General features: G+C 40.1%; 1 protein-coding gene across 9 annotated transcripts in view; it reads left to right on the top strand.

The window, feature by feature from the left end:
* Positions 1 to 18,516, top strand: part of LOC108590610 (uncharacterized) — a 144,369-nt gene that overhangs the window by 51,026 nt on the left and 74,827 nt on the right. For 3 of the 9 annotated variants that reach the window (XR_013532213.1, XR_013532210.1, XR_013532216.1), the window contains exon 1: positions 14,619 to 14,840. The exons of 2 other annotated variants lie outside the window; for them this stretch is intronic. Coding sequence is in view for 2 of the 7 variants with exons in the window: in XM_078365148.1 (XP_078221274.1) it covers positions 5,936 to 5,960; positions 6,208 to 6,262; positions 13,757 to 14,123 (447 nt within the window). In the remaining 5 variants the exon portion in view is untranslated. Of the gene's footprint in view, positions 1 to 5,443; positions 5,640 to 5,872; positions 5,961 to 6,207; positions 6,263 to 13,756; positions 14,229 to 14,618; positions 15,062 to 18,516 lie in introns of those variants that run through there. 4 more of the 9 variants (XM_078365148.1, XM_078365149.1, XR_013532212.1 and 1 more) reach the window with 3 other exon arrangements.

The following is an 18,516-nucleotide window of genomic DNA, read 5'->3' as shown; positions in this document are numbered from 1 at the left end:
ATATGCCTAAGTGGTCTCTTTTTAATAGTTTAATCTACATTAGCTATAGGTTCAGAGTTCCTGATCTAAACCATTAAACACAGAAACTAACCTAAGTGATCTTTCCTCAATTATCTCAAAGATGGGACATAGGACCTCTCTAGCTTCAGAGAATAGACATTTGTTCATTACATGCTATGGATGTTGTAGTTATTAGGGCTTAATTCTCTCAAAACTGGCTGAAAGTAGTTGATTGACAGTCAAGTCTACCACTAGATATATAGGATATAGATTATTGCCAACAAAAGGGTATAAGGATCAGAAGCCTTCAGTACTGAAAATGGTTAAACCAAAATCAAACAAAAAATCAAGATAATGGTTTCTTCAAGTTTTTTTCTGTCTTAGACATAAATGTTTATTTTGTTTTGAGATATAATTTATATACAATAAAATTCACTCTGTATGTTCAATTCAATGAATTTTGACAAATTTATACAGTTATATAACAATCACTAAAGTCAAAATGTGGATGTATTCCCTCATCATCCTTTGTAGGAGTCAATCTCCCTCCTCCACTTCCAGATACTGGCAACCACTGATCAAATTTCTGTTCTGAAGTTGTTTTTTTTTTCCCCAAATATCATATAAATTGAATCATCCAATATGTATTCTTCTGAGTCTGACTTCTTTCTCTTAGCATAATGCTTCTTAGATTCATCCATGCTGTTGTGTGTATCTGTAGTTCTTTTCTTTTTTATTGCTATACAGATACAACAATTTCGGTTTGTAAAATCAATTATGAAAAAAACATCAAATAGTTGCAGGTCTATCAGACATCAAAAAGACATTTCTGCTGTTTTGTTATCATTGAGCATTGGCTCTTCACCATGTTTTCCTGTCCATGCTGGACCGCTGAGCTATCATTAATCCTAAACCACAGGTATGCAGTACCCAAGCATACACGGCTTTTGTAGGCACAGGAATCTGCTTTTGAGCTTGCTTGGGAGCTTGGTATCACAGGATTGCTAATGGAATCATTAGAAGGGTTTTTGCTCCTTTATCAAATAGTGGGTTAGAGAAATATTTTGCTGATTATCTCTAAAACTGAAAATTTGTAAATTATTGCCTGCAATCTTCCAAGCCAGTCACATGTAGAAAATTGACTTTTGTCATAGTGAGAGGAGAATTAAAGTTGTGAGAGCTACACCACCAATTTACTTTTCATCCTTGCTAAAGTTGGGCATCTTTTCTCTTGCCTTTATTGTGATCACTTGCTTTTGTTAGTCTTCCTCTTGCTGTGGCAAAATGTTGGGTTGAATTAGGAACCTCATCCTTTTAATCTATTTGTAGTATAAGTGAAGCTGAGCATGTAGGGTTCCAGTGCCTCTTCTCCAGCTTTGACTAGACCAAGAGCCTTCTCTGCTACACGAACATGGCAGGATCCTTCATGACTGTTCATTTGTTTATTTGTTGTTGTTTTCTGCTGAGAATGACTTTGGCTTTCTTTTCTGCCTAATTCTTACTTGTTCTTCAAGACCAGACCAAATATGACCTCCTCTTTATGTCAAATTCCCTAAGTCTTTTTAGTCATACCTGCTGAACTCTTTTCTTGTTTTATTTTAAGACCTATTATATTGCTCTATGATAATCTGTTCACATTTTTGTATTCTTCCTAGACCCTGAACTCCTCCCAGCCAAGAAGTACATTCTGATTGTTACTGACTTAACATAAAGTACACACTCAATAAATACTCTTGACTGACCCTTTAAATTTGCAGTATAGCTACATGTAAATGCAGAGGTTTTCTTCAACTTCAAAAATGAATGATAGAAGCATTTGCTAAACAAGAAAGTATGCTTAGTAAAAGCCATTTATATATTAATATATTTAGGCAAAGTGGTGGTCATAAGATTTGACTGATCTCAGAATTGGATTTCTCTCACCCTCACGTAATCAGTATGATTATAAACCACATGTAATGGGAAAGAAAAGTCAAAGATTTCAAATAATTCCATGGCTCTTGTCTCCATTGTTAAACTGTGGTTTATATATAAGTAAGTACTTTAATCATATCAGCAAAATATTAGGGCTGTGGGATTAAACAATTGTTTAGCATGAGTAAGTCCCATGCAATATTTGAGACATTCTTGTAATAATAAAAAAGTTTGTTGTTTATCTTAAGTTCAAGTTTAACTGCATGCCCCTTCTTTTATATGACAACCCTAGCCAAAGTGAAACCTCCACACTTCACATAATGGAAGAACTAATAGGGAATACAGACAGTACTCTTGGAAGTCGGTTCAGAAATATATAATGAACAATGTGATGCCATGATTCCTTAGACCAGTCCATATACTTTGACTCAACAGCATGATAATCTTTGCCAGAGTAGAGTGCAAGACCAGAAAGTGAACTGAGATCAGAAAGAGAAGTGGGAGTGGTGAAGTCACTGACCATATGGTCCTTTGGGTCAAAGACGGCAGGATTTAAAGGTCTGTAACTATGGTAGATTAAAGATGGCCACAAATTCTTTGCTACTATTTTTACTAGAGGTCTATTCACTTCCCTTTGGATGTGGACGGGCTCTGTAACTGCTTTGACCAACAGAATAATAGCAGAAGTGACACTGTGCCAGTTTCTGAGCCCAGGCCCTAAAAATCTGTAAGTTTTCACTTCCTGTTTCTTAGAACACTAGTATCAAGATCTCTGAGCCTCCTTGTGAAAAGTCCACCTTCCCTGAGACTGCCATGCTGGAGTAGCCACATGCAGGCACTTTGGGTTGACAGACCCAGCTGAGTGCCAACTTCCTGCTGTCACCGTCAAGTGACATGAGAAAGAAGCTGTTGTGGACCATTCAGACCCACCTAAGAGTTGAACACCCTCAAGTGAGTTCCTTCAAGCCACACAGAAAAAGAAAAAAAAAACCCCACCCAGCTGAGCCTGAGCCTTCTCTGAATTTCTGACCCATGATATCTGGAGATACAATAAAATGATTGTCTGTTTAAGCTGCCAAATTTTGTATGGGGGCTTTGTAACTGTAATAGGTAACCAGAACAGTGAATATAAACACAAGGTTCCCTGATCACATGGTGACTTAAGAAAGAAGTACTTGCCATTGTTTTAGCAACTAAACTTCTCTATTTGTTTGTTTGCCAAGTAAATCTTGCTTAGAAAGAAATCTTACCCAGAATGCAATACATAATAGAGCTCAAAGTCAAGCTGCCTGAGCTGAAGCATAGCTAGGAGTCCAGAGTCACATCTTCTCTGTCTTCTCGCCCTAAACTCCCCAGATGCCAGGAGATGTTCTGTAACCAAGCAGAGAAACATTGTGAGGTATGTCTGAGACCTAACCTAAGAGGCAGATGAACGACAAGAAGATGTGCAAACCTGGGACTAGACGCAGAGAATATGACTATGGGGAACACAGCAAAACTGTCAGCATCAGATAAAGCTCTGCTTAAATGTGCGGAAGACAGCAAGAAGTCAGGGTTGAAAGCACCAACAACTGAGCATGCTGTAGCAAAGAAACTTTCTGAAGGTAGAGGGGGATCCCTGAGAGAATGCAGCAAGAATCTGAGAACCCTCACAGGGAGTGTCATCAGGAATCCCAAAGGAGAATGATGTAAGACCAGGACTGCGACCTAAGCTACTCAGGGATCAAAAGACTATACTAATTCCTTTGAGAGGAAAGATTAAATAAGACCACACCTGGGTTATATGTGCTGTAATTACTGATATTTATCTGACTTAATTGCCAAGTAAATCTGTTTCTAGTTTTACTTTGGCTCTTCTCAAATTAGGTCTTTTGTTTTCTGAATATTACACATAAGATCTCTGTGTAGATAATGTTGAATGAGAAGTACTGGAAATGGATGGCCTCAAAAGATTATCTAGTTATGTTCTTAGTACCTAAAGAGAGACTAGCTTTGAGTGAGCAAGGCCTCTGTATAAAAGACACTACTTTGATAACATATACCCAGGGAGAAACGTACAGCTTGAATGTTGCCACACACATTTGACATTTCAGAAAGCTGCTGGTTTATTTAAAGCAAGGCACATCTACATTATAAAGTTGTCATCCTGGCCCAGCGTGGTGGCTCACACCGGTAATCCTAGCCCTTTGGGAGGCTGAGGCAGATGGATCACTTGAACTCAAGAGTTCAAGACCAGCCTGAGCAACATGGTGAAACTCTATCTCTACCAAAAATAAAAATAAGGTAAAATAAAAAGTTAGCCAGGCATGGTGATGCACACCTGTGGTCCCAACAACTAGGGAGGCTGAGGCAGGAGAATCGCTTGAGCCCAGGAGGCAAAGGTTGCAGTGAGCTGAGATTGTGCCACCTGCACTCAAGCCTGGGCAACACAGTGAGACTTCATCTCAAAAAAAAAGTGTCATCCTATTTTAGAATAAAAGCCTAGTGTATTTTTTTCTGTATATACTTGAAAAATAATTTTATCTAATAAATATGTATGATGATCATAATAATTATTTAGTCATATTACATGAACCCTTCTTCCAAGGAAGTGCAAAGCTTTTTAACAAGCCACTTTTAAAAACTGTCACATCCTGTTGCATGCAGCAACAACCAGAGAAGCCCTGACTTCGCATTTTAGTATATTAATAGGCTCAATGCTTAGCCTAACCTAGGTGGAAGATCTTAGGAGTGTTTTATTAGGAAACAAAGTGAACATATAAAGGTTTGGTAATATCCACACCCTGATATTATTCTCAGTATACATCCACAGCCTACAAAGCTAATGCTCCTTCAGAGGCAATAATACCGCATGCTGGAAAGCAGATCAGCAAATAGCTCAAATTTATTCCCAATCCATAATGCTGACCACATAACAACAGAGAAACAGCCATGATAATGCTATCATGGCGTGGTGAGTTGTAACAATAGCTCAATGGCTTGATAGCCTCAGCAGTAAAATATCTAGGCATCCAAACTTTAAAAAAAATTACAGCAATTTTTAGTGAGAGCAGCAAAAACATATTTGTAACCATAAGACACTGATTCATTTTCTTGCCTGTTAACCTTCCTGCTGGAGCAATTGCTTCCCTGGCTGGATTGTTTGATGATGAAGTGATCAATTTCTGGACACCCAGCAAGTTGCTGTATATTTGAAACTCTCTAGGGCTGGAGGAGGCAATTATTTTCACTTCCAGCTCAGCTTGGTATGTTTAACTGAACACAAATAACTTTCTATGGAAAGTGAGTGCTTTTTGCCCATCTGTTGGCACACACATTTCAGAGATAATGGTAATAGCTCCACATGTTTTCAGGAACTGTATTTCTGGACTGATTAATTTTATTCTTGCTCTCACAGCTTTTGGTTCCGAAGGGACATAGTCTTCATATACCTCAGCACTTCCTGAAGACTTTCTTGGTACTGTTCAAAGTAAGATATAATGAGTTGCTCGGTTGCATACATTCTTTGCTTCATTGCTTGTTCTCTCAGACGTGCTATCATAACCAAGGCACATGGTGAGATGGAAAGACACTGCATCCGAAGTCAAGGGACCAAGGTTTCAGATTCTCAATACCACCGTTGCATGATGGCCAACGGACATATCACTCTGCACTTTGCTTCTTGATTTCTTCATTGAGGAACAGTAAAATGGTTGAGTCTGTTCCCGGCTGTCAGACTGCCAAAGGTATCAGTAGTTTGATTTCCTCTTCTTGAAAATGACATTAGTACTTAATGCTACAGTGTTTACTTTGTGCCTGGCCATTTACTAAGTGCTTTACACATATATTTACTCTTTTAAGACTCATAACAACCCTACCAGTAATGTGTTAGTACATTTTGCATTACTATAGATACCGAAGACTGGGTAATTTATAAAGAAAATATGTTTATATGTTTATTTGGCTCATGGTTCTGCAGGCTGTAGAAGCATAGCACCAGCATCTGCTCGACTTCTTACGAGGCCTCAGGAAGCTTATAATCATGGCAGAAAGTGAAGGGGAAGCAGGTATGTCACATGGCAAGAGAGATGCCAGGCTCTTTTAAACAACTAACTCTCATGTGAACTAACAGAGTGAGAAATTACTCATTACTTCAAGGATAGCACCAAGCCATTTACAAGGAATCTGCCTCCATGATCAAAACACCTCCCACAAGCTCCACCTCCAACACTGGGGATCACATTTCAATGTGAGACTGGGAAGGGGCTCACATCCAAACCATATCAGGTAAATGTTGTTATTCTCATTTTGCAGGTGATGAAAATGAAACACAGAAAAATAAAGAAACTTGTCCAAGCTTGTACAGTTGGTAAGAAACAACTTTGAACCCAGGGATTTGAACCCACGCAATCTGCTCCATAATCTGTGCTACACTACCTTCCCCATGGGTTGTTATATAGGTTAGCTGCACTATCAATAAAATGTATATAATAAGATCAATCCTACAGACTTCACAGGAGTGTTCTGTGTATCACAGTCACAATTGTTGTGAAAACAATATGAGATGAACTGAAAGTGCTTTAGAAACCATGACGTATTGTTACCTTCTCTGCAAAGTTATCAGTAAGCAATCTCACCTTTGGGTTCCAGAACTTTCCAGATGATATTAGGCAATAGAAAACTGCATCGCTATTTAGTCATTTAAGAAACTCCATGCCTGGTGCTCAAAGTGTCTGCTGTCCAAGTCAGGTGTCCAAAGCTAGAAAAAAGCCAGACAAAAGTTCCATCAATGAGCAGTGAAAAGCCCCGGGCCAACTGGGTGGTTTTTACTTTATGATACCAACAAGGAGCCTGGCTAGATATGAAGAGGTGTCAACACCTTTCCTAACCACCAAGCACAGCAGAGATCCCAAAAGGAAGTGGCGAGGAAAGGTGTTGACACCTCTTCATAACTAACCAGGCTCCTTATAACAGAGATCCTCTTCCCCATGCCCCATGTCCCTCTACTAAAAAAAAAAAAAATTTCTGAAGCCGTCAAATTTCATGCCCTGGTGAAACATGAGGGCTCTTCAGTTACTCCTCCTCCTAAGAAAGTTAGAGCATTCAAAGGAGCTGAGGCTGAGGACGGCTTATTAAAAAGGCTATGGCCTCTTTTGGAAAGGCTTTTGGTTTTTTTTTTTTTGTTTTTTTGTTTTTTTTGAGATGCAGTTTTCCTCTTTTTTGCACAGGCTGGAGTGCAATGGTGTGATCTTGGCTCCCTGCAACCTCCGCCTCCCTGGTTCAACCAGTTCTTTTGCATCAGCCTCCTGAGTAGCTGGGATTACAGGTGCCCACCACCACGTCCGGTTATTTTTTGTATTATAGAGACAGGGTTTCACCATGTTGACTAGACTGGTCTCAAACTCCTGGCCTCAGGTGATCCACCTGCCTCCACCTCCCAAAGTGCTAGGAGTACAGGCATGAGCTGCTGTGCCTGGTCGGCTTTTACTTTATCTCCTCTGAGCAGACTTGGGGCTCCTGGATTAAATCCAATTTAGAGTAAGAGAAAATCAGTTGGAATTAACATAAACAAAACCTGAATAAAGGCTGAATAAGAAAAACTCATTTAATTTGTTGCTCCCCACCACTCACTGCATGTTTTTTCTAGCTGTGGAACTAGATAGTCCCTTTCCCCTGAAAAACTCTATTTAACCTTATGTAATCCCAGCACTTTTGGAGGCCAAGGCGGGCAGATCACCTGAGGTCAGGAGGTTGAGACCAGCCTGACCAATATGATGAAACCCTTCTCTACTTAAAATACAGAAATTAGCCAGGCATGTTGGCATGTGCCTGTAATCCCGGCTACTCGGGAGGCTGAAACAAATCGCTTGAACCTGGTAGGTGGAGGTTGTGGTGAGCCAAGATCACACCATTGTGCTCCAGCCTAGGAAATGAGAGAAACACTGTCTCAAAAAAGAAAAAAAAAAAAAAAAGAATTGCAGAATAGTTCCAGTGGCCATGTTTCCTTTGAACAACTTCTCTTGAAGGCTAGGGGGATGCAGTTGGTTGTCTGCCATCTAAGATTTAAAACAAAGGTGGCATATGGGCAGCCTATAGTCTGAATCTGACAGTTCCCCTCCCCTCAGAAATTTAGTATGTTGAAAGATTTGGTTAGTCGTCACCATGATTCAAAAGTCAGATTTGTTCCTATAAAAACTAGATAGATGACTTAGGAGGAACTGGAGGATTGCAGCAGCAGGCCCTCATCCTTACATGGGTACAGTCTGATAAAGGTGAGAGTGGTTATCTCTCCTCGTTACCTGCCTGTTTCATTACTCAGCCATCTGCCTAGACATTGTATTCACAGAGCTCCACCTAGTTCCTAGTGACATTTGGGGCCAGATAATTCTTTGTGGTGGAGGCTGTCCGGTGCATTACAGAATGTTTAACAGCAGCCCTGGCCTCCACTCTCTAGATGCTGGTAACATCCTCTCACTCCTCAGCCTCTTACACTCCAACCCCACTCCAATTGTGACAACCAAAACTGTCTCCAGACATTGACTAGTGTCTCCTGCCTGAGGCAGTGGGAGTGGCTTCCGGTTGATAACCACTGTGTTAGAGCCTGCAAACTCATAAAACAGTATTGCATATTCTTACACATTAATATTGCTGCCTTCTTAGGCTCAAAGTGTGTCGGGATGGTTGTCTTGAAGTTTCTGACCAGACTGGAATGTTCTTTCCTTCTAAATGAGCTTTCTTATAATCATGGTCCAAGATCATTGGGCCATTAATTGGCACTTGAAGGAATTTTACAAGTCACCAGTGTCCTCATTTTATAGGTAAGAAAACTGAGTCCCAAGGAGGTGGATTGCCCAAGGTCACATAACTGGCTAGTGACAGAGCTTGAACTGGAAGCTAGACTTGAATTCCTAGCTCTTTACTCTTTGCACATCATAAACGGTTTGAGCTATAAAGAAAAATGTAAGCATGACACACAGATGCCCTGGTGTGTATATTTAACTATATTTATCATGGCTGCTCTTCTAGGTGACTTCAGGCCTGTTGTTATTATTTCTGTATACTGCCATACTATGGTACCACTCTGCTCCAAATAAACTGCTTTGTTAAAAAACAAAACAAAACAAACCCAACAGCAAGTGCTTTATTCACTGATTACCTGTCTGGATGACTTAGGTTAAAAACATGGGATTTAAATGATTAATCACAAACTACAGTGCTTTCAAACCATCTGCTGCCAAAATAATTTTTCCACTCTTTGTGGCCTGAAAGAATGGGTTCCCTTTGGTGTGCAGGACCCATAGAAGGGAGTCTATTTTATCTGGAGTGCCTTCTTTAATTTGGTGGTCTACTCTTGGAATTTATATCACTGCTCGACTTGGGAAACAAGGATACAAGTGTAATTCCTCAGCTACATTTTGGGAGGCTGCAGGTTGGCCCTGAGGGTGCTAGAGGCTGGTAAGCTGTGTAATGAGTCCAGGAGAAGAGATAGCTTTGCCAGAAGTGCTGGAAGTGCTATGGTTATTTGCGGGACACCAACAATGAGCTTTACCTCCCACCTCACAGCCTGCCCTTCATCCTTCTGCAACTGGGGGGGCCACAGCCCTTATCTGTTTAAATCTGCTTGACAAAGTTTCCCCTTTGAAAACTGACCTTACTGTTCATTCTTACTCAGCTTTTCTGATGCCTGGGTGCTTGTGGGGAAGAGAGAACATGCCATCTAAGACCCTTGGGAAGGGCCCAGCAATTAGATGTTTCAGGCCTTCCCATCCACCTAATGTGTAGCAGCTTCTGGCCCAGAGGAGAACAAGGGGGCAGGGGTGATATTTTTGATCTGTAGCAGGAAGAAACTTTGAAAAATACCATCGTTTGACTTTTTTGTTTCTCTCAGTGGCATGTTTTCCTGCCTCAGCTTCTGATATCTTTACACTCAAGTTCTAAATAACCCCACGTTGCCTCAACATATCAGAAAATTACTGGATTTCATAAAATGCTTTCCCCCAACTCCACTACTACACTGATGATGGTGGAAACCAGAGGTGGCTGCTTTCTTACCCTCAGTTGTATTCTTTCAGTATGGTGGGCTTATAAGGAGGAGAAAGGGACTCTTCCCTGACTTCTGCCATTATTCTTCCCATACATTGCTTTTGTTTTGTTTTGGTGAGTGTACAGTGGGATGAGGGCTTTTGTCCCCTCCCTGCTTAACCTGCCTACCTTGCTTTTTGGTCTGAGGAAAATTGACTTTTGCAACTTTCTGCTCTGACCCTTCAGTGCCATTTGTATAAACTTCAGCCTAGAATAAAGTCGCTGTTCAGTTGTTGAAGCATTTTGGAGAAGTGGGAGGTAAATTGAGGTCGCAGCAAGCAGCTATCTGTTCTGTCATGTGCCTCTGTGTATATAAGATATTTGCTGCCTTCTTCAAAGATGTTTTTACCTAACCACCAGAGTGTCTGATTAGTAAGGACACTTCCTAGTTTAACAAGTTACAGGGATTTTTAAGCTTTGGTTTCCAGAGAACATTGTCACTGAGGGGATTGTACTTTGAGGTGAATGCTTTATGTTGTTTCTTATGACAAGGGGTATTTTGTCAACAGTTGTAGCTAGACCTCCTGTAACTGTAAATTATCTGTTTACAAGTATCAGGAGCTGCAAAGAAAAGTAAACAATAGTCCTCGCTTTATTTTTCATTTTTATGTTCAGGTTCATGACTTAAGGAAATGGGGCAGGCACAGTGGCTCACACCTGTAATCCGAACACTTTGGGAGCCGGAGGTGGGTAGATCACAAGGTCAGGATTCTGAGACCAGCCTAGTCAACATGGTGAAACCCCCGTCTCTACTAAAAAATAGAGAAATTAGCCAGGCATGGTGGCAGGCACCTGTAATTCCAGCTACTTGGGAGGCTGAGGCAGGAGAATCACTTGAAATCAGAAGATGGAGGTTGCAGTGAGCTGAGATTGCACCACTGCACTCCAGCCTAGGCGAAAGAGCAAAATTCCATCTCAAAAAAAAAAAAAAAGAAAAGAAAAGAAAGGAAGGAAGAAAATGGGACAATTCCTTCTCTATTTTTTTTTTCTTTAAATTCAGGGGCTTCCGTGCTTGTTGATATCTAGTCAACACCAACAGCCGATAATGACCATTTACTGTTCTGGCCTATGTATTCATTTTTGGTTTTTAAGGGACGTCATATTAAGGAACTGTGTTTATAATTCAAATTTCAGAGCTATAGGGAGCCACGGAGGCTACACAGTTCAGTCATCTCATTTTATAAATGAAGAAATGGGAGCCCTGAGGAGAAGTTCTTTCTTCTGGGTTTACACAGATTATCTCCAGCAGAGGTGGAGGTAGAACCAGGCTCTTCCCCTCTAGACCACATGCTCTTTTTCATGAACAGTGCTGTTCTCCTTTACCTTCCCCTACGTATTTCTGACCTTCTTTCTTTGGCCTCTCTAAAATGTTATAGCACATGAAGTTCCCCAAATCCTGTTAATTAAAGCTTTATTTTTTTAGCAGATGGCCTTCAGATACTAACCCTGACTGCTTTAAAAAATAGCCCATATCTTATTGATAGAAATTCTCCAAGCTGATCTTTATTAAATTCACTGTTCCCTAGGACCCTTATCCTTTCCATCTGGTTATTAATTATCAGGCAATATCCTCTTAGGCTGTCTCTATTTCTTAATTACCTTATTAATTGTAATCACATAAATTGATCTCTCTGACATTCTAAGTCTGACTCACTGAGGAAATACGTCTAATATTCACGAGAGACTCCAACAATCTTACTATCTTAACTTATTATTTCCATTATGTAGAATGATATCACTAGAAGCCAGATGTGACTGCTGAGCTGAACTGGCCTTTATCCTAATCATAATGAGAATGTCCTTTAACAATTCTCTCTTAGCCTTTCTTGCTTGCTTAGACACACATGAGACATATCAGTTCATTTCCTCCCTACTTTCACTCTTCAGTCTTTAAAATAGAAGGAATTTTCCCCCTCTTATCATTTTGTGGGGATCCTTTATTTGCAACTCCAGGCAATTATGAGGAGAAAACATTAATATGAATGTATTTTGGTTTTTCAAGATTTTTATGGTAACACTTATAATCATGGTGGATCTGATACCCAATTAAACATTTAAAAAATTTTCAAGTTTTTATATACAAAAAAAGTCTCTTAATATCTGTTATTTGAGAACTCATTTGTTTTTCCTTCATGACAAGCAAGGTACACTACCATAACCCTTACCTTTTCCCCCAGGTTCCACTTAATTTTTATGAAGTGACAAAAGTAAAGAGTTTCTTATATATAAGCTGGTCATTGTTCCATATGATCCTTTCTATATTTGTATAAGAAATGGTTGATTGTTGCCAGGCATGGTGACTCACACCTATAATCCCAAAACTTTGGGATGGCAAGGTGGGTAAATCACTTGAGATCAGGTGTTCAAGACCAGCCTTGCCAACATGGTGAAACCTTGTCTCCACTAAAAATAGAAAAATTAGCTGGGTGTGATGGTGAGCACCTGTAATCCCAGTTACTTGGGAGGCTGAGGTGGGAGAATCACTTGAGCCCAGGAAGTGGAGGTTGCAGTTACCTGAGATCACACCACTGCACTCCAGCCTCAGTGACAGAGTGAGACCCCATCTCAAAAATAAAATAAAATAAAATAGAATAATAAAATGGTTGATTGGTAGGAAATCAAAGCTGAAGACTAGAATCTCCATGAAAAAAAGGGTTAGAGAATTCCTATGCATGCTTATTTGCATGCATATAAATAAATTTGGGATAAAAACAGCTCCAATTCATTCTTTCCTTCTTTCCTTCCTTCCTTCCCTCTCTCCCCCTCTCTCTCTCTTTCTTTTTTTTTCTCTCTCTCTCTTTCTTTCTCTTTCCTTCATTCTAATTTTTGTTTTTCTTTTTCCTGGGGTCTGGCTTTGTTGTCTATTGCCTAGGCTGGAGTACCTGTGGCATGGTCTCAGCTCACTGAGATCTCCACCTCCTGGGCTCAAGCCATCCTCCCACTTCAGCCTCCCAAGTAGCTAGGACTATAGGCTCACACTACTATGCCCAGCTAATTTTTATATTTTTTGAGGAGACAGGGTTTCACCATGTTGCCCAGGCTGTTCTTAGACTCCTGGACTCAAGCAGTCTGCCTGTCTCAACTCCCAAATATGCTGGGATTACAAGTGTGAGCCACTGCATGCAGCCTCCAATCTTTTAGAAAGAAGCAAATCTGTTTTAGTCCTTTGCAGATTCTGGGTATCAGCCCTTTGTCAGATGGGTAGACTGCAAAAATTTTTTCCCATTCTGTTGGTTGCCGAGCACGTTCTCACTCATAGGTGGGTGTTGAACAATGAGAACACATGGACACAGGTAGGGGAGCATCACACACTGGGGTCTGTCCGGGGGAAACAGGGAAGGGACAGCGGGGGATGGGGAGTTAGGGAAAGATAGCATGAAATGCCAGATATAGGTGACGGGGAGGAAGGCAGCAAATCACACTGCCATGTGTGTACCTATGCAACAATCTTGCATGTTCTTCACATGTACCCCAAAACCTAAAATGCAATAAATAAATAAATAAAAGAAGCAATATAAATTAACAATGTCCACGTCCTTCCACAAGCACTTGTATGTTCATTGTGGTACTGTTCACAATAGCAAAGACCTGGAACCAATCCAAATGCCCATCAATGATAGACTGGATGAAGAAAATGTGGCACATATGCACCATGGAATACTATGCAGCTATAAAAAGAGATGAATTCATGTCCTTTATGGGGACATGGATGAATCTGGAAACCATCATTATCAGCAAACTGACAAACAGAAAACCAAACACTGCATGTTTTCACTTATAGGCAAATTGACTCACTGGAAGACTTCCATCCAGATGGAAAAAGAGAGATCTCCAAGTCAGAAGGACCGCCTCATTTTCCAGTAGTGCTGAACTCCACCATGCAGACCATAAACCTCTGCTCCGTCTTGTCCCTAGTGTCCCAAATAAAATTTGTAAAAGGGGAAAACAAACAAACAACAACAAAAAACAATGCCCACATCTTTCATGATGAGGAAAATGGATCCACGAATGGAAAGATTTCTGTTTTGGCTGAGTACACAAGGACCCAATCTGACAATCCACAGGATATATTGAGTCTCTCCATGTATCTAGGGGTCTGCACTAGCGGTGTTCTACAGATACCACTATCTCAAACTATTCCCAACTGAATATCTTATCTTTTCACCCAAATTGCTCATTCAGTCACCCAATCAAACCTAGAACTTGGATATCATCCACATGACTATTCCTCACCCGCTATTACCTGCCAAACTGTCTGATCTACTCAGTCATTAAGTTAACTTATGTTGATTTGGTTTCCTTATTACTTTTCCTCTTTTACCCATTTCTTCTGGTACTGCTGCTTCGTTCAGTTCCTAGTTCGCTCTTTCCCAAACTACTGTGGTAATCTCCCTTCTGATTTCAATGGCATCTCATCTCACGTTGAATGACCTACAAGGTCCTCCGTGAGTCTAATGTCTCTGCTACCTAAATTTTCTCATCCTAAATTTCAGCGATGTTGAACTATTCGCAGGTCTCCACTTCATGTGATTTTATATCCCATGCCTTTGAATATTCTTCTTTTCTTGGAGTGTCACTCCCACATAATTGTATCTGTCAAACTCATATTCCTATTTTAAGACCCAGCTCAAGCATCATTTTCTAGAAAGACTTGCTGGAAGCCCAAATTGTTGATCATTCTCTTCACTGGGTCCCCTCTTTAATTTGTACATACTGCATTATTATACTTGGTAGCTGTATTGCCATTGTTTGCTTGCAGTCCTGTATCTCCTCTACAAATGTAAATGGCCAAAGGCAGGAACTATGGCTTTTCATTTTTTTGTCTTCGGCATCTATCACGTTATCTGGCACACAGCAGATTCTCAGTGAGTATTAATTGAATGAATGGAGATTTCAAGTTTTATTCTTCCATGATTTATGATGTTATACTTATTTTAGGTTTCAACACGGATTCAAATGTCAGGGGCCAATATGTTACTTAACCATTGTTTTTATTGGCCTGCTCAGAAGTCGCAACTGCTCTTTCTCTGGAATGGTTGAAGCAGGGATGGAGGAGAAGCAATCACCTTGTGCAGCAATGGAAATGGTAAAGTGCACCGTCTATGGTGATAGAGTAATTTGGGCAAGGGGATGGTTTTGGAGTGAAACTGATCTCAATTTAATTTCAGTTCTATTTATTATTCCATGTATGACTTTTTACAAGGTTATCTGACGTTTCCGAGTTTCAAATTTGTCATCTGTAAAGTGGTAATAATAATAGCACCTGAATCCCAAATTTGTTGTAAGAATTCAATCAAGTAGTCCGGGCACGGTGGCTCAAGCCTGTAATCCCAGCACTTGAGATTGGGAGGCCGAGGCGGGTGGATCATGAGGTCAAGAGATTGAGACCATCCTGGTCAACATGGTGAAACCCCGTCTCTACTAAAAATACAAAAAATTAGCTGGGCATGGTGGGGCGTGCCTGTAATCCCAGCTACTCAGGAGGCTGAGGCAGGAGAATTGCCTGAACCCCGGAGGTGGCGGTTGAGGTGAGCCGAGATTGCACCATTGCACTCCAGCCTGGGTAACAAGAGTGAAACTCTGTCTCAAAAAAAAAAAAAAAAAAAAAAGAATTAGATCAAGTAATGTGTATAAAGGACTTACTATAGTTTTTGGCATATAGTAACTTCTCAATAATAATAGTTGTTATCATTATCCTTACTTTTATTGCATTAACCACACATTAGAAAAAAGTATGATACTGCCTTCTGGTCCCCAAGGGATTCCTCCTTTAAAGATAAAATATACTACTGGGATCCTCATTCAATCTACAAAACACAGAAAATTATTTGAGGAACAATTGTCTCTCAAGAAAGGTAGCTAACCAGTGCCTCCCACTGTACAGGAGAGATGTTAATTCATGATTTACAAAGATTGTTTTAGGACATTAATTCTCTCCGCTTGAGAAAGGCAGAGTGACCCACAACACTCAGTGGAATAATGGGCTGAAAATGTCATTTTATAATTAGTAATAAAGTTTTCAAGACACTTAGAGACATCTCGGATCAGCACAAAATAAGAGAAGGTTTTCTTTACCTATACCTTTTAACTATGTTGTGCTTCTAAGGTAGAGAAGATCATTCTGTGGCCAAAGAACCAATTGGACCCGAGATCAGAATAATGATTCAACAACTTACTCTAGAGGTAACTTAGGGCAGTCCTTTATGCATGGCAGCTTCTATGTATTTATAATGAGGGTAAGAGTCATCCTGTTGATCTCACTCAGTCGTGGGCATTTTAAATGACATTCTATGTTTGGAAGTGCCTTACAATTTGAAAAGTGCTATACAAATCTTAGTGATTATGAAGAAGATTATTCTACTTTCCTGCCATCCTGCTTCCTCCACCAGATGCCCCTAATGAGCCCAGATTCTGAAATGAGGACACAGGTAGCTTTGGTTGAAATTATCAACTTTGTTAATTCTTTTGCTGCCTTTCATTCTTGTGCTTCTGGGCTTTCCTTGGCATTTCCACTGACTATTCAAGATCCCAGGTACTATTTCTAGCTGCTCTTCTGGAAAATTTTAAAAACTCCTAGCATCTGTCAGCTTCATCAAGCCACTTACCGAGTTCCCAAATCACAGGGAATTGCCCAGAAGGCCTGGATGAGTCTTTTAATGCACTGGACGAAGTTGTCTTCTGATTTGTTTTTGCATGTCAGAAGCATTAAGAATGAATTTAGCCTGCTTTTTTCTCTCTGTCTTTCTTTCCTCCTCTTTTTCTTTCTCTCTCTCTCTCTCTCTTTCTCTCTCTCTCTCTCGCTCGCTCTCTCTCTCTCTCTCTCTCTCTCTCTCTCTCTCTCTCTGTCTCTCTCTCTAACATGGCTACAGAATTTAATATCCATTTGCTACTAGGTTTCCTTTCTGGGCATTTGTGCACCCTTACTTTTCAGAGGAGCAGAAATCAAGGCAGATTCAGTGCCAGTTACCTTAATGGAGAAAAAGATTGACAAACCATCAGTCTTTCTCACTAGCTCACTGCAAGAAGAGATGTGACATAACCTCCAGCAGCATTTCAGACCATCTGACTTAAGACTTGAGTTAGTTAGGTTTTATCTCCTCCAAGAAAATAATTTGACCCTTCATTTCCAGCCAAGCTGCTGTATACTCATTGTCTAACATGCCATTTTTTTTGCTTCTTGATACTGGCTCTTTACTGGGTATAACTTACCTTATCTTTCTCATTGTGGAAAAGTGAAGCAAAACAGGAAGTCATCAGGTAAAGCTCTGCCTCCTCAATGCTTTCCAGACCCTTCCAGTTTCCATCTGAGATTCCCTTTCTCTTTAGCCCTATGGCATTTATTGTTCATACAGCATATTTAGAAATTAGGAAGAATATCTTATCTCTGTGTTATTTAGTAACTTTTAAAATAAATTATGAATTCTTTTTTTCCAACCCAAATGGCAAGAATCATATCTTAAATTTTCTTTCTTGGTATGAAATTTTAGCTGGCTTTATTATTACAAGTTTATTATCATTACTATCTATCATCTGCTGTTAGCAGCAGTAATGCTTGTGGATTCATTGATAACTGAGGGTCCAGTGGAGACCCTGGATCCTCTCTGAAACCATTTGGGCATGGGCAAGTGTGCAATTAGCCTCATTATTATACGAGGAAGAGAAATGTTAAAACAGTGTGATAACACGTGTGCTTTTAAATTGGTGAAAGTTGTGAATTTCAAAATGTCAGCATGTTACTTCTCTTAATATTTTGATGCAACCACAAAGCTTTCTCTTATTAGGAATTTCAACTCATTAGAAGAAACTGAAGCAAGCCCTTTCTGGCTCCCCCAGGAAAAAGCTGAACAAACAGATGGTCCTTACTAATAATGTCAACCAACAGGAGCCCCGGTCCTGCCCACAGAGGCTGTAAATTTTACAGGCATCCATGCTAGAACACAGGCTCCATGGCCCAGTTTCCCTGGGGAGCTGCAGCTAGAAATAACAAAGCCACAGTCATTCTTTACTGCATTATTGCTTTCTTTAGAAGGCACCATGTCCAGTAACACTAACAATAAGTCAGGCCACTCTTTATGCTCCTTACATTTTCTGCTCCTAACAAAGCTGTGATGGTTACTGTCAAGATTTAACAATTTCAGAAATGGTGTTGATGACCCAGATGCCTTTCTTTGTTAGCACATAATTCCTGTGGCATTAGCTATTGCCCATTTACTGAAGGATTTCTCCCTTGCTATCAGGTTAATCTCAAGAAACCCTGCAAATATTCTTATATTCAGCAGTCTGTGCTTTGTGCAAATTAGGCTCTGAACAGAGATTTGTTAAATTGAATTCTGTAAGAAGCATAACTCTATTTTCTGGGTTGGCTTAAAAGATGTCTTTGAATTTGAACATTTCTGTCTTTTTAAGACATTATTTTAATCATTAAGAATGGGCCAACTTGATTTCACAGTGAATTACCCATCTCTGATCTTTTTCTCCAGAATTTTAGTCACTTCTGCCAAAGAACAATGAGTCATGAACACCTTGTCATTACCCAAATGG

The sequence above is a fragment of the Callithrix jacchus genome, chromosome 2 (assembly GCF_049354715.1).
Source record: "Callithrix jacchus isolate 240 chromosome 2, calJac240_pri, whole genome shotgun sequence".
Lineage (NCBI taxonomy): Eukaryota > Metazoa > Chordata > Mammalia > Primates > Cebidae > Callithrix > Callithrix jacchus.
This window is presented reverse-complemented; position numbering and strand designations above follow the sequence as displayed.